This window comes from Rhinoraja longicauda, chromosome 1 (assembly GCF_053455715.1).
Source record: "Rhinoraja longicauda isolate Sanriku21f chromosome 1, sRhiLon1.1, whole genome shotgun sequence".
NCBI classification, from domain to species: domain Eukaryota; kingdom Metazoa; phylum Chordata; class Chondrichthyes; order Rajiformes; family Arhynchobatidae; genus Rhinoraja; species Rhinoraja longicauda.
In genome coordinates this window covers 102,159,629-102,173,713 of record NC_135953.1, presented here as the reverse complement: position 1 = coordinate 102,173,713, position 14,085 = coordinate 102,159,629, and the positions used below count along the sequence as shown (strand labels likewise).

The window sequence follows — 14,085 nt, the reverse complement described above, 5'->3', positions numbered from 1 at the left end:
CGTAGACAGGATAAAATACAAGAGAAGGTAATTACAGGGAGATAGAAACCTGAAGTGTTTCACTCAACTGTGCGGATGACAATGGGTGTTGATAGAAATGCCCTGGAATTTCACATCTTAATCTTATAAGTGAAGGTTGGCTTGAATGCATTGAGTATGCTGGTAGATGTATGACAGGAAAGGAAACAAAGAGCATTCAAGTTGTCAGACCCCTCATTCCACACACATGGGCTCTTTGTGTTGCCATGGATGCTACTCCCATCAATGGAAGCTGCAGTTGTACACTTCTAGAAGATAGACACAAAAGGCTGGAGTAACTCAACGAAACAGGCAGCATCTCTGGAGAGAAGGAATGGGTGTGTTTTCGGGTCAAGACCCTTCTTCAGACTAGGTTAGGGATAAGGGAAACAAGAGATAAGAACAGTGATGTGGAGAGATAAAGAACAACAAATGAAAGATGTGCAAAAAAGTAACGATGATACAGGGCATTGTTAACTGTAGGGTGAAAATGACAAGCTAGTGTGACTTGGGTGAAGGAGGGGTGGAGAGTGAGGGAATGCCGGGGCTACCTGAAGTGAGAGAAATCAATATTCACACCACTGGACTGTAAGCTGCCTAAGCGAAATATGAGATGCTGTTCCTCCAATTTGCATTAGGCCTCACTCTGACAATGGAGGAGATCGAGGACAGAAAGGTCTGTGTAGGAATGGGAAGGAGAATTAAAATGTCCAGCAACTGGGAGATCAGGTTGGTTCACGTGGGCTGAGTGAAGGTGATCCGCAAAACGATCGCCCAGTCTGCGTTTGGTCTCGCCGATGTATAAGAGTCCACATCTTGAACAACGGATACAGTAGATGAGGTTGGAGGAGGTGCAAGTGAGGTGCAAGTCTGCCTAACCTGAAAGGATTGTCGGGGTCCCTGGACAGAGTCGAGGGAGGACATATAGCGATAGGTTGCAGGGGAAGGTACCTGGGGAGGGAGTGGTTTGGGTGGGAAGGGATGAGTTAACCAGGGAGTTGCGGAGGGAATGGTCTCTGCGGAAGATGGAAAGGGGTGGAGATGGAAAAATATGTCTAGTTGTGGGATCCCGTTGGAGGTGGCGGAAATTTCGGAGGATTATGTGTTGTATACAATGCCTAATGGGGTGGAAGTTAAGGACTAGGGGGACTCTGTCTCTGTTGTGACTAGGGGGAGGGGAAGCAAAGGGGGAGTGCAGGGTACCGAGGAGACACGAGTGAGGGCCTCATCTATGATGGGAGAGGGGAACACCCGTTCCCTAAAGAATTAGGAAATCTCAGATGTTCTAGTATGGAACATCTCATCTAGGGCGTCGATGTGGCATAGACAGAGGAATTGGGAGTAGGGGATAGAGTCTTTGCAGGAAGCGGGGTGGGAAGAAGTGTAGTTGTGGGAGTCAGTGGGTTTGTAATAGACGTCAGTCAATAGTCTATTATTGTGCCAGTGATGGAGACTGTGAGATCAAGAAAGGGGAGGGAGGTGTCAGAGAAGGTCCAAGTAAATTTGAGGATGAAGGATGAAATTTGGTGGTGACGTTGATGAAGGCAAAGCTGGGGCCCATGCGGGTGCTCATAGCTGCGCCTTGCACTTGGAGGAAGTGGGCGGAGTCAAAGGAGAAGTTGTTGATGGTGAGGACCAGCTCCGCTCGGCGGTGTAGAGTTGTAGTAGAGAGAAATTGGATGGTTCTACGGTCGAGGAAGAAATGGAGGGCTTTAAGACCTTCCTGGTGGGTGATGGAGGTGTAGAGTGAGTGCACATCAATAGTAAAGATGAGGGAGTAGGGGCTCGGAAAGTGGAAGTCATTAAAGAGACGAAGGGTATGTGAGGTAGATTGGACCAGGGGAGATAGGATGGAGTTGAGGAATGTGGAAATCATTTCCGTGGGACAGGAGCAGACTGAAATAATGGGTCTGCCAGGGCAGTTGTGTTTGTAGCTTTTGGGGAGAAGGTAAAAACAGGCTGTGCGGGGCTGGGAAACGATAAGGTTGGAGGCTGTGGAAGGCAGACAGCCAGAAGTGATGAAATCAGTAATGGTGTTTGAGATTAAGGCTTGGTGCTCATCTATGGGATCATGGTCCAAGGATAATTAGGAGGAGATGTTTGAGAGTTGTCGTCTGGCCTCAGCCCGGTAGAGGTCAGCGCGCCAGACTACCATGGCACCTCCCTTGTCGGCGGGTTTGATTATAATGTTACGGTTGGTGCAGTGAGTGGAGGGCTGTATGTTCAGAGGGGGTGCGGTAAGAGTAGGTAAAGGGAGAGGAAAAGTTGAGACGGTTGATGTCACGCCGGCAGTTAGAAATAAAGAGGTCTAGAGAGGGTAGAAGGCTTTTCTGGGGAGTCAAAGAGGAGGGGGACCAGTGGAGATGGGAGAAAAGGTCATCACTGGGAGGTGAGGGCTCCTTCCCATAGAAAAAGGCACAGAGGCGGAGGCGACGGAAGAAAGGCTCTACGTCATGGAGACAGAAGAAAAACTCTACGTCACTTCTTGCTTAAGACCAATGGATGTATTGTATAGTGTTCAATGGTTGTGTCTGCATCGCCTGATTTACACTAAAGGACACAAAATGCTGGAGTTACAACGCAGGTCAGGCAACATCTCTGGAGAACATGTACAGGTGATGTTCCATCTCAAAACCCTTCATACTATTCTCCAGAGATGCTGCCTGACCGCTGAGTTACTCCAGCACTTTGTGACCTTTCATGTATTAACCAGCACCTGCAGTTCTTTGTTTCTACCTGTTCACACTGGTGCTATGTTATCCCATCTTCACATCCACTCCTGATACACTGGTGATAATTGTACATAGGCTAATTAACCGACAAATCCACACGTCTTTGGGATGTGGGAGGAAAACCGGGCACCTGGAGGAAACCCTTGGGGGTCACAGGGAGAACATTTAAACTATACACAGACAGCATCCGAGGTCAGGATCGATCCCAGGTCTCTGGCGCTGTGAATGTTTTATTGCGAAGATATATTGCATACATGCAGAACTCTATTCGCCCTTTAGCTTTATATATTCTTCTGAAAGAGCTAGATGGATCTATCTAAAAATATCATGAACATTCTACATGATGTTTAGACAGCATTTAGAAAGTCTAAAGGATCATTTTTAGCAAATTTGAACCTGTCCTCATAATGTACAGGAAACCATGATGTGAAATGGTCTCCTGAAGAGAAGCATACCATTCGGCTTTAATACATTCTTCAGTCAAACTGTGACTAATTTTAAACTAATGTGCAGCTGAATGCCACATTTCATGGATGCGATGTGGCACAATAAAGTAGCCTTAATCTCATAATTTATCCTTTTTTGGTAGTGATATTCATGTATGGTCGGCTACTAACAGCTTAGGTGGTCTTAGTTTCCCTTCCTCACATTGCTTTTCTTAGTTTAGTTTGGAGATACAGCATGGAAACGGACACTATGGCCAATCGAGTTCAGCCTGACCAACGATCACATCGTACACTAGTTCTATCCTGCACTCCAGGGATAAATTTACAGAAGCCTATTAACCTACAAACCCAAATGTCATTGAAATGTGGGAGGAAACTGGAGCACCCAGGGTAACCCATGCAGTTACAGGGAGAGCATGCAAACTCTACACAGACAGCACCCGTAGTCAAGATCGAACCCGGGTCTCTGGCAGTTTAAGGCAGCAACTCTACCACTACACCATTGTGCCACCCACAGTGTAAAATTAATAGAAGGCTGTAAAATATGAAGGATAGATCAACTTACATAGCAACAATGTAAAAACCTGCACATGCTGGAAATCTGAAATAAAATATGAAAAATCTGAAAATATTCAGCAGGTCAGGGTCTATTTGTGGGAGGAGAAATAGAGCAAATATTTCAGGTTAAAGACCCTCTGTTAGAACTGGGATTTTTTTTTTAGGGTGTGTAGGGGAAAGAGGATGTCTGAGAGAGCAAGTCTGGGGTAACAATTTTTGTAGAGAAGTTGTTTTCTTTTGGCTAACATACATGTTCAAGTTCACAAAAAGGGACTTGAGGAGATTCAGTATGTCGACAAATATTCTCCTGAATTTCTACAAGTTTATGGTAGTAAACATATACACAGGTTGCATCGCAAAATGGTTTGGCAACTTGAATGCCCAGGAACGAAGGAGGTTACAAAAAGTGCCCAGTCCATCACGGGTACTGACCTCCTCACCATCGAAGGGATCTGTAGGAGGCATTGCCTCAAGAAGGCAGCCAGCATCATCAAGGACCCACACCCCTCTGGCCACACTCTCATTTCACTCCTGCCATCGGGAAGAAAGTACAGGTGTCTGCAAAAACTCTGATGATGAGCAGCCAGTAAGTTTTATGTTTGCAAGAGTATCAAACTTTGGTAGTAACTTCTAATCATCTTTGCTATCTGAAAAGTGTCTTAAACCAATTTAAGGATAACTTAACTTAAGGATAAGGGCGGCACAGTGGCGCAGCGGTAGAGTTGCTGCCTTACAGCGAATGCAGCACCGGAGACCCAGGTTCGATCCCGACTACGGGTGCTGTCTGTACGGAGTTTGTACGTTCTCCCCGTGACCTGCGTGGGTTTTCTCCGAGATCTTCGGTTTCTTCCCACACTCCAAAGACCGACAGGAATGTAGGTAAATTGGCTTGGTAAATGTAAAAAAATTGTCCCTAGTGGGTATAGGATAGTGTTAATATGTGGGGATCGCTGGTCGTCGCGGACCCGGTGGGCCGAAAGGGCCTGTTTCCACACTGTATCTCTAAACTAAACTAAACTTCAGAAATAAATGTGAAGACTCAATGAAAGGTATGATGCAATCCAGAAAGGGGCTGCTTGGTTGTTGTACGATCTTTACAAATTAACCCAGAAATTTAGTCTAGCCTTATTTCAAGATGTAAGTTCAGTGGATAGGGGTCAGCATGACTATTGGTGTACAGTGTTCATTTTAGGCTTAAAGTGCCTGTCCCCTTAATAAAGATTCATACAAAAGTCTCCAGCCCTGTGAATGAAATGAATATTAACACAATGCTCATAGACCAGGTTTCCAATGCTAGTTTGTGACCCCTGGGATAAAGTGTGCTTTTGATTGACTGCTGCATGTTAACAGTGCATGCCATGCATGGATTCTCAGCTGTTCAAGTAGTTAAACTGAAAGTCCTTAAAGACACTCCTGGAAACTGCCACACAGAAGCCAAATATTTGTAATAGCTATAACTCAGATGTACACTGCTCCACGTCAGATTTTCAGACTTTATCGAGCCACCAAATCTGCACCCACCCTTCCAATACTCCTCCATTCATTCTCCCATCAACAGCATCCAAGCTGTATGAGCCAAGAGTGTTTGATTGCCAGAATGGGCCGGAACAATGAAATTCTTATTTGCTACAGCTTTACAGGCACATTAAATACAATAGCACGACAAATAAAGATACAGTAAATTGTCAGTATTATAGTAAACCGGACCATAAAAGTGCAAGCCAAAGTATGTGTGCAACCTTAGTAGTGCAAAGTCCATTGGAGTTTGGTGCTGAGGAACAGTTGTGGTTAGGATTCAAGAGTCTGATGCTAGAAAAGAAGTTGTTCCTGAACCTGTAGGTAATGGTTCTCTTGCTCCTACAGTATACCTTCCCCCTGATGGTAGCAGCGAGATTAGAAGTGGCCAGGGTTGCATGGGCCTTTGATGATGTTAACTGCCTTATTGAGGCAGCGCTTTCTGTATATCACTTTGTGGGGAGGTCAATATCCGTGATGGACTGGGCAATGTCCACCACGTTTTTGCAGTCTCCTTGGTTCTTGAACAATCGAGTTACCAAACCAAGTTATGATGCAGCCAATCAGTATGTTCTCCACCTGTAAAAGTTCAATAGAGTATTTGTCAACAAACCACTGAGGAAGTAGACGAATTGGTGAGCTTTCTTAGTAATTACATCGATGTGCTGGGCCCAGGGCAGAACATCAGCGATGTGTACACCCAGAAACCTGAAGGAGATTCGAAGCTGGCACCCAACCCAGGTGACTATTTGCGTGCTAGCCACAGAAGCAGATCTACAATCACATATTACAATCATTCCACGCTCTAAAATCTCTATTCCAACAGCAACATTTCTTACTTTAACTATGATCGTCTTAAACTCCTCTCACTAAACATTATTCCCTTATTGCGTATCTATTCACTATAAATGGCTCGATTGTAATCATGTTTTGTCTTTCTGCTGACTGGTGTTTTTTACTGCACCTCGGTACTCGTGACAATAAACTAAACTTAAACAGTTGACTCTCTCCGCCGCTGACCCACCGAGGGAGAGCATGGCTCCTCAGCTCTCACTTCTTTAAGGTCAATAATTAGCTCCTCGGTTTTGCTAACTTTGAAAGCAAGATTGGTGTTCGCTTACCTCTCAACCGGATTATCAATCTCCCTCCTGAACTTATTGGCTCATCAATACCCGTTATTCGTCCAACGATGGTGGTATCATCAGCAAATTTAAAGATGGTGTTGGAGTTGTGTCAAGCTACACTGTCGTGGGTATAGAGAATAGCCCTTCCTGATCACTGTGGTTTAGGCCACCATGATCTTTCTTTGGCACTGCAGCTATCATCTGCAACTATCCAGTGTTGTATAGGTGTCCTGGTATGTATTAAATGGACTGAATGACCTGCTTCTGAGCCATGTTTCTGAGATATGAAGATCAGTTGATAGGCAAATATACCTTGCTATCCAACTTACTTTTATGTCCTTTTGTATCTGATTTGAGTGCGAGCCAATATCAAGTTTGACGTTTTGTTTAGTTTAGGGATACAGAGTGGAAACAGGTCCTTCGGCCCACCGAGTCTGCGCCGTACGATCGCCCATACGTTAGTTCTATCCTATATACTATCATTTATAGAAGCCAATAAAGCTACAAATCTGCACATTGTTGGAATGTGGGAGAAAAGCAGAGCACCCGGAGAAACCCTACGCGGTCGCAGGGAAAACATACAAACTCCGTACTGACAGCAGCCGAGGTCAAGATTGAACCCGGGTCTCTGGCGCTGAAAAGCAGCAACTCTACTGCTGCGCCACTGTGCTGCCTTAATTTTTATTATTTATATTTCATGTTTTAATATTTATATAAAAGGCATTGAGAATGAGGCTGAACAAGAATAATCCAATGTAATTCTTCATTGCCCACTCTGTGGAACATTATCTGATGTTAAGCCTGCTCTCTGAATCATTCCTTTCCTCAACGCCACATCATCATTATGAAGTAAATGAGGTTAAAATGGTCCCTTGAATTGCTGAAGTTTTCCCCTGAATAATTACTCTTTTTTTCGTTCTTGGACATGGAAGATTTTTCTGCCTACTACTGCCACTTTCTTCACTTGTTTGAGATTGCTGTTCTGCCTGATAAAGCAGTTCAGTCCCCCAATGGAACATTGGTGTTATTATGGTGCCATACTCTGATGCTTTTTAATATGCTATTGTAATACACAACAGGAATGCTGAGAACATTTGAGCAAGAGCAGCCCTTTGTCACTTTCAGCCACAAAAAGATCGTACGTCATCTGTAACCTAACTCATTTCAACAATGGTACAATGGTACTTTATTTGACAGATGTACCTAGGTGACAATGAAATTCATTTTTGTACACAGTTTAGTACAAGTATCACGATACATAAACACTTAAATAGATCTTAAATAAGTATCTTAGATACAATACAAATGTATAGGACTATTACACTGAGAAAGTATACAGAGTGGCACCACTTTCAAGTCCCTGTTGTTATAGGTGTAGAGTCCAATAACCTGGGTAGTGAACAGGGAGATGTTGCTTTGCCCACACGTCAGCATCCCCCTCTTAAAACTAATTATCGGAGGATAGAGAATTGAAACATCCCACAGCATTAGTACTCGATCCAGTTGAATAATCTTTAACTTGAATTATATATAACGTTCCATACTCCAGAAAAAGGGGAGAGAAAAAGCATCATCATGGATGAGAAGTATCCATGCGTATCTACACCTGATATTGGAGACGGACTCTTTTTGCCCAGTGTGGAAATCGGAACTATCGGCAGGCGATGCTTTAAAGTAAGGGGGGGGGGCGGTTAAAAGAAGAATTGTGAGGAGTTTTTTTTACACAGAAAGTAGTAGGAGCATGGAACTGCCAGGAGAGGCGGTAGAAACAGATACAATAGCAACATTTAACAGATATATGAACGGGAAGGAAATAGAGGGTTACGGGGCATGTGCAGGCTGATGGGATTAGTTTAAATTGACTTAATGGCTGGCACTAACACGGTGGACTAAAGGGCCTCATCATAGCCTGTATTTTCCATGTTCTGTGACTGTCATTTGCATAAATGGATCACGGGTGTAATGCTATTAATATATGGATAAAATATTACAAGCACAGTTATATATAGAGATACACGAGAAGTTAAATCAAAGGATGTCAGTCTTGCCTGATTCAGTGGTGTTTACAAGCCTTGCTAAAGATCAGAGTTAGGGTGTTCCCAAAGAGCAAATTCTGAACCTCAGTTGTATTTACTTTTAGACAGATTTGCTTAATTTAATCATCCATTGAGTCTCAAGAAAATGCCTCAAAGCATTCCGCTCTCCAAATTGCTTATTAAGTGCAGTGACCTTTCATGTGGGCAATTGCGTCAGCCATTCAATGTCTACAGACACCCACACACAAAAATAAAGTGGATTATTTCAGGTAGCATATATACAGAGATTAATAATTACCAACTCAGCAGGGAACAGGTAGAGAGCAGATTGACAAAAAAACTCTAGTTTTGCAATAATTCATGCTCATCATTAAGCAGAGAGTTGTTTGGAAGTGTATAGGAACTTGGTTATTAAAAAATATTACTTTAGGTTAGAGATACAGCATGGAACTAGGCCCTTCGGCCCACCGAGTCCATGCTGACCATGATCACCCATGTATTACTTCTATGCTGTACACTCGGGACAATTTTCAGAAGCCAATTAACCTACAACCTCTTTGAAATGTGGGAGGAAACTGGAGCTCCTGGAGAAAACCCACAAGGTCAGAGGAAGAACGTGCAAATGCCGAACAGACAGCACCCGTAGTCAAGATCGAATCCCGGTCTCCAACGCTGTAAGGCAGCAACTCCACTGCTGTGCCACTATGCCACCTTTATCTTTCATGTTCTTAGTAGATTCAGACAGTCATGGGGCTCTCGGGCACAGAAACAGGCCTTCAAATTGGCATACTGTGCTAGTCCCATTTGCCTTCATTTGGCCATAGCCCTTGAAACCTTTGCTTTTCATATATCTGTCCAAATGCTTTTTCCAAGTCGTAATTGTATCTGCTTCTATAGCTTCCCATGCCAGCTCATTTCCAGATAAGCACTACCCTCTGAGTGAAAAAGTTGCCCCTCTGGTCCCTCATAAATGTATCCCCTCTCACCTTAAGCCCTGTGCCCTCTAGTTTTAGAATCCTCTACCTTGGGATATATACTGTGAATGTTTGCTTTTTCTAAGCCTATCTAGTTGCTCCTTATAACTCAAGCCCAGAAGCCGAGGTAGCATTCTAGTGAATATCTGCATCCTTTCCAACTTAATGAGATCTTTCCTATTGCTGGGCGACCAAAACTGCACACAGTAAACCAGTCAATGAATTGCATCCATATGTAGCCACATGCAGCAATCAGTTCATGTGAAACAGATCCCACAGACACCAATACATAAACCCCTTATGGTTGATGTGTTCTTAGTGGTACTGATTGAGTGAATAAAGATAACTAGAACTTCAAGATTCTCTGTGAATTGTGTCATGAAATCTTTTAATTATTTTCCCATCAGGGAGATAAAACCATCTTGTCTACAGGGTGATATTGCCAAGAATTCAGTGCGTAAACAGTCCCCAATCATAGCAATAGACTGGATTATGTGATGCGATAGGATTTCAACCTCGGACCCACAAACCCCAGTGTGAGAGTGCTGCCAATGAGCAGCTGAAGCCGCTGACTGTCAGGTTGGGGTCAAACATCTTTCGACTAGAGATACAGCGCAAAAACAGGCCCTTCAGCCCACCGAGTTCACGCCAACCAGTGATCACCCCATATACTATCACTATCCTACATACTAGGGACAATTTACAATTTTACCGACGGCAATTAACCTACAAACCAGATAGACAGGATAGTATAAGAAGATAACTGCAGATGCTGGTACAAATCGAAGGTTTTTATTCACAAAATGCTGGAGTAACTCAGCAGGTCAGGCAACATCTCGGGAGAGAAGGAATGGGTGACGTTTCGGGTCGAGACCCTTCTTCAGACTGATGTCCGGGGGGGCGGGACAAAGGAAGGATATCGGTGGAGACAGGAAGATAGAGGGAGATCTGGGAAGGAGGAGGGGACGGGAGGGACAGTACCTGATCGGAGTCTGAAGAAAGGTTTCAACCCGAAATGTCACCTATTCCTTTTCTCCAGAGATGCTGCCTGACCAGCTGAGTTGCTCCAGCAATTTGTGTCTATCTTCGGTATAAACCAGCATCTCAAGTTCCTTCCTACACAACCTACAAACCTGTATGCCTTTGAAGTGTAGGAGCAAACCAGAGCACCCTGAGAAAACCCACACGGTCGCAGGGAGAATGTACAAACTCCGTACAGACAGCACCCATAGTCAGGATCGAACCCAGGTCTTTGGTGCTGTAAGGCAGCAACTCTACCACTACTCCACTGTGCCGCCCCATATGCTTCTGCTATGATTATGGATAACGCCACAGAATATCAAGTCCTGGATGGCAGTTAACTAACCTGGCCACTTCAGGCAGTGAACCTTGGGTTTGTGAACCCTAAAACGAGACCGGAGCCCATGGAGGGGAAAAGGCCATCAAAAGACAAATTACTCAATCACAAAGCCATTTTGTCAGTGGTATCCACATGGGCTAGTGGTAGCTGGAAACCAGTCCATGAGTGGAGGGTGAAAGAAGATGTCCTCTGCACTTGCAGCTCCTGCAACACAGCTGGTCGGATATATATCCTTCCTTGAAACAAATCGAAGAAAGGCAGAGCAGTCTCCATAATAACTGCCCAGTCACATCAAAGGAGGAACATTCATTCTTGCAATCTGCATAGATACAACACAAGAAAACTGAAAGCTTTTAAATTCCCATTGAATCGTACTTGCCATAAGGATCTCAAGTCCGATTATTGGTTCCCAACCTAGACTGAATGAACAAGTGACTTACTCAAAGATTCTCTGGGGAAGGTAACCAAAGATCATAGAAGAAAACACAAAATGCTTGAAAAACTTGGGTCGGCACAGTGGTGCAGCGGTAGAGTTGCTGCTTTATAGTGCCAGGGACCCGGGTTGGATCCTGACTACAGAAGCCATCTGTACGGAGTACGTTCTCCCCGAGACTGCGTGGGTTTTCTCCAGCAGCTCTGATTTCTTCCCAAGCTCCTTAGACAAACAGGTTTGCAGGTTAATTGGCTTTGGTAAAATTGTAAATTGTCCCTCGTGTGTAGGATAGTGCTAGTGCGCGGGGATTGCTGGTCGCACGGACTTGGTGGGCCGAAGGGCCTGTTTTCACGCTGTATCGTTAAACTGAACTAAACTCTGTGGGTCAGGCAGCATCTGAAGAGGGAATGGACAGATGACATTTCAGTTCAGGGCCTGAGCTGAAACATCATCTGTCCATTCTCCCCACAGATGTAGCCCGACCAGCTGAATTCCTCCAGCACTTTGGGTTTTGCTCAAGATTCCAGCATCAGCAGTTGTCTGTGTCTCTAAAGATTATGTGAGACTTTAAAAGGTAACTTAGTTAGAAACTTTACTTACAAAAAGATAAATAAAAATATATTCACAATGCCAGTAGACCTCAGGGATCCGAGGACAACACCAGCACTTTGATAACGTGTGCTATCATTATATCCGTATGTCGGGTGAACAGTGCACATTTTATTGACTGAATAAATGAGACTTTTGTTTAAAAATCTTTGTAACCAGTGGGAATGAATCAAGCAGCGTACAGAGGGGTTAATGTGGCTTTACCACATTTATTTATTTAATCATTTATTTGAAAAAGGGACAATGTACATTAATTGACATTCAAACAAATGTAAATGTACTCGAGTTGGCCGAGAGGCTAGTTTTCATCGACAGTCCCTTACCCTGATGTTGTTAGGCATCCTAGAAAAGAAAATAATGCCTTGCTTTGCTTTCTTGTTTTTTTCCAGCTTTATGCAATCCCATGGTTTCTCACAATGTTTACACGTGAGTAATACTTTGACAAACTTCAGTAACTTGTTAATAAAATCTGTTGAGTGAGAAGTGAACACAAAAACATGCAGACGTGCAGAAAACCCAGCTCATTGATGTCTCAAACATTATCATAACCCAAGCTGTGATTATCTTCCTTAGGCAGAGGGAGTTTAAAAGGAATGAGAGCCACAACGTTGCCATTGTTTTCAAATGTTGTAATAATTTGATTGAAATAGTTGCATTAAAAATATTTCAGTGTTTTCCACTTTTTGACCAGAAATAGTGCTTACTTACTCTCCATTGCTCTTGAGCACCTTTGAAGATGCCATTTTCTATTTGGGGTGATGGTGATGGTGCTGATGATGCCCAATTCAGTTTGTTTTAGTTTAGTTTAGGTTAGAGACACAGCACGGAATAGGCCCTTTGGCTCATTGAGTCCACGCCGACCAGCGATCCTCGTTCACTCACACTACCCTGTACACTGGGGACAATTTACAATTTTTCCCAAAGACAATTAACCTACAAACCTTCACGTTTTTGGAATGTGGAAGGAAACAGGAGCACCCGGAGAAAACCCACGCGGTCACAAACTCCATGCAGACAGCACCCGTAGTCAGGATCGAACCCAGGTCTCTGGCGTGTAAGGTAGTAGACCTACCACTGTGTCGCCATGCTGCCCTTACAAAGTTGGTAGATGTGAATCAATCAAATAAATGTTATCAGCTCTCAAGTCAAAGCACAAACCAACAGCATGTTAGCAAATTTGTTAAACTATGTATCAAATTCTCCTTATTAAAGCCAAGTCAACAGAAAAATAACGTCAACATTTTGAGAACAACAAGTTCACTTTGTTCACTAAAATTTAGCCTGTTGAGTACAAGATGCAACCATGTGCTTCTCACTAAATAATTGCGTGGCTTATTTACCGTTTTGTTCAACTTTGATCATTTTTACAGATGTGTTTCCTTTGCACAAGATCTTTCACCTTTGGGACACATTACTCCTGGGCAATTCTTCATTCCCGTTCTGCATAGGGGTGGCTGTTCTTCAACAGTTACGAGACAGGCTACTGGCCAACGGATTCAATGAATGCATTCTACTGTTTTCGGATTTACCAGGTGAGGATTTCTATGATCTCGAGGTTCATCCCTTTATCAGTGTGCTGTAATTCACAATACAATACCAGATGGCAGATGCACAAATTGATTCTCAAGTATTTGGTCATACAATATTTCATCACGCATGCTCTTTAAAAAAATGTAATTTAAAAGGTTTAGATTCAAACGATAGAGAAGTATTAGAAAGGGAGATTACGACAAAGGATATTGAGGAGTCTATTGGTTCTTTAAAAAATGGTAAAGCAGTAGGACCAGATGGTTTAGGCTCCGAATTTTATTAAAAATTTTATGATTTGCTTAGCCCACGTTTACATAGACTGTATGAGTATATATATACTCAACAGAAACTTCCAGACACTCTAAATGAATCTATAATAACACTCATTCCTAAAGCTGATAAAGATCCGGAAGATCCGGGATCATACAGAGCAATTGCACTTTTAAATACAGATCAAAAAATTTTAACTAAAATACTAGCGTATAGATTAAGTACAGTGATGAATAAATTAATACACCCTGACCAAACAGGCTTCATTCAGAAACGATACTCATACTATAATCTAAGAAGATTATTTAATATTATATATTCCAAGAGAATTATTAATGAAGATCTAGCAATAATCTCACTTGATGCTGAAAAAGCATTTGATCAGGTTGAATGGTCTTATTTATTTTCGGTGATGGAAAATATGCAGCTTGGGGAGAAATTCTGTACATGGATAAAACTGTTATATACAAATCCCACGGC

General features: G+C 43.1%; 1 protein-coding gene across 2 annotated transcripts in view; it reads left to right on the top strand.

Annotated features, from left to right (window-relative positions):
* Positions 1-14,085, top strand: part of tbck (TBC1 domain containing kinase) — a 201,133-nt gene that overhangs the window by 122,223 nt on the left and 64,825 nt on the right. For both annotated transcript variants that reach the window (XM_078411595.1, XM_078411604.1), the window contains exons 21-22: positions 12,195-12,231; positions 13,176-13,337. In XM_078411595.1, the coding sequence (XP_078267721.1) occupies positions 12,195-12,231; positions 13,176-13,337 (199 nt within the window). The remainder of the gene's footprint in view (positions 1-12,194; positions 12,232-13,175; positions 13,338-14,085) is intronic.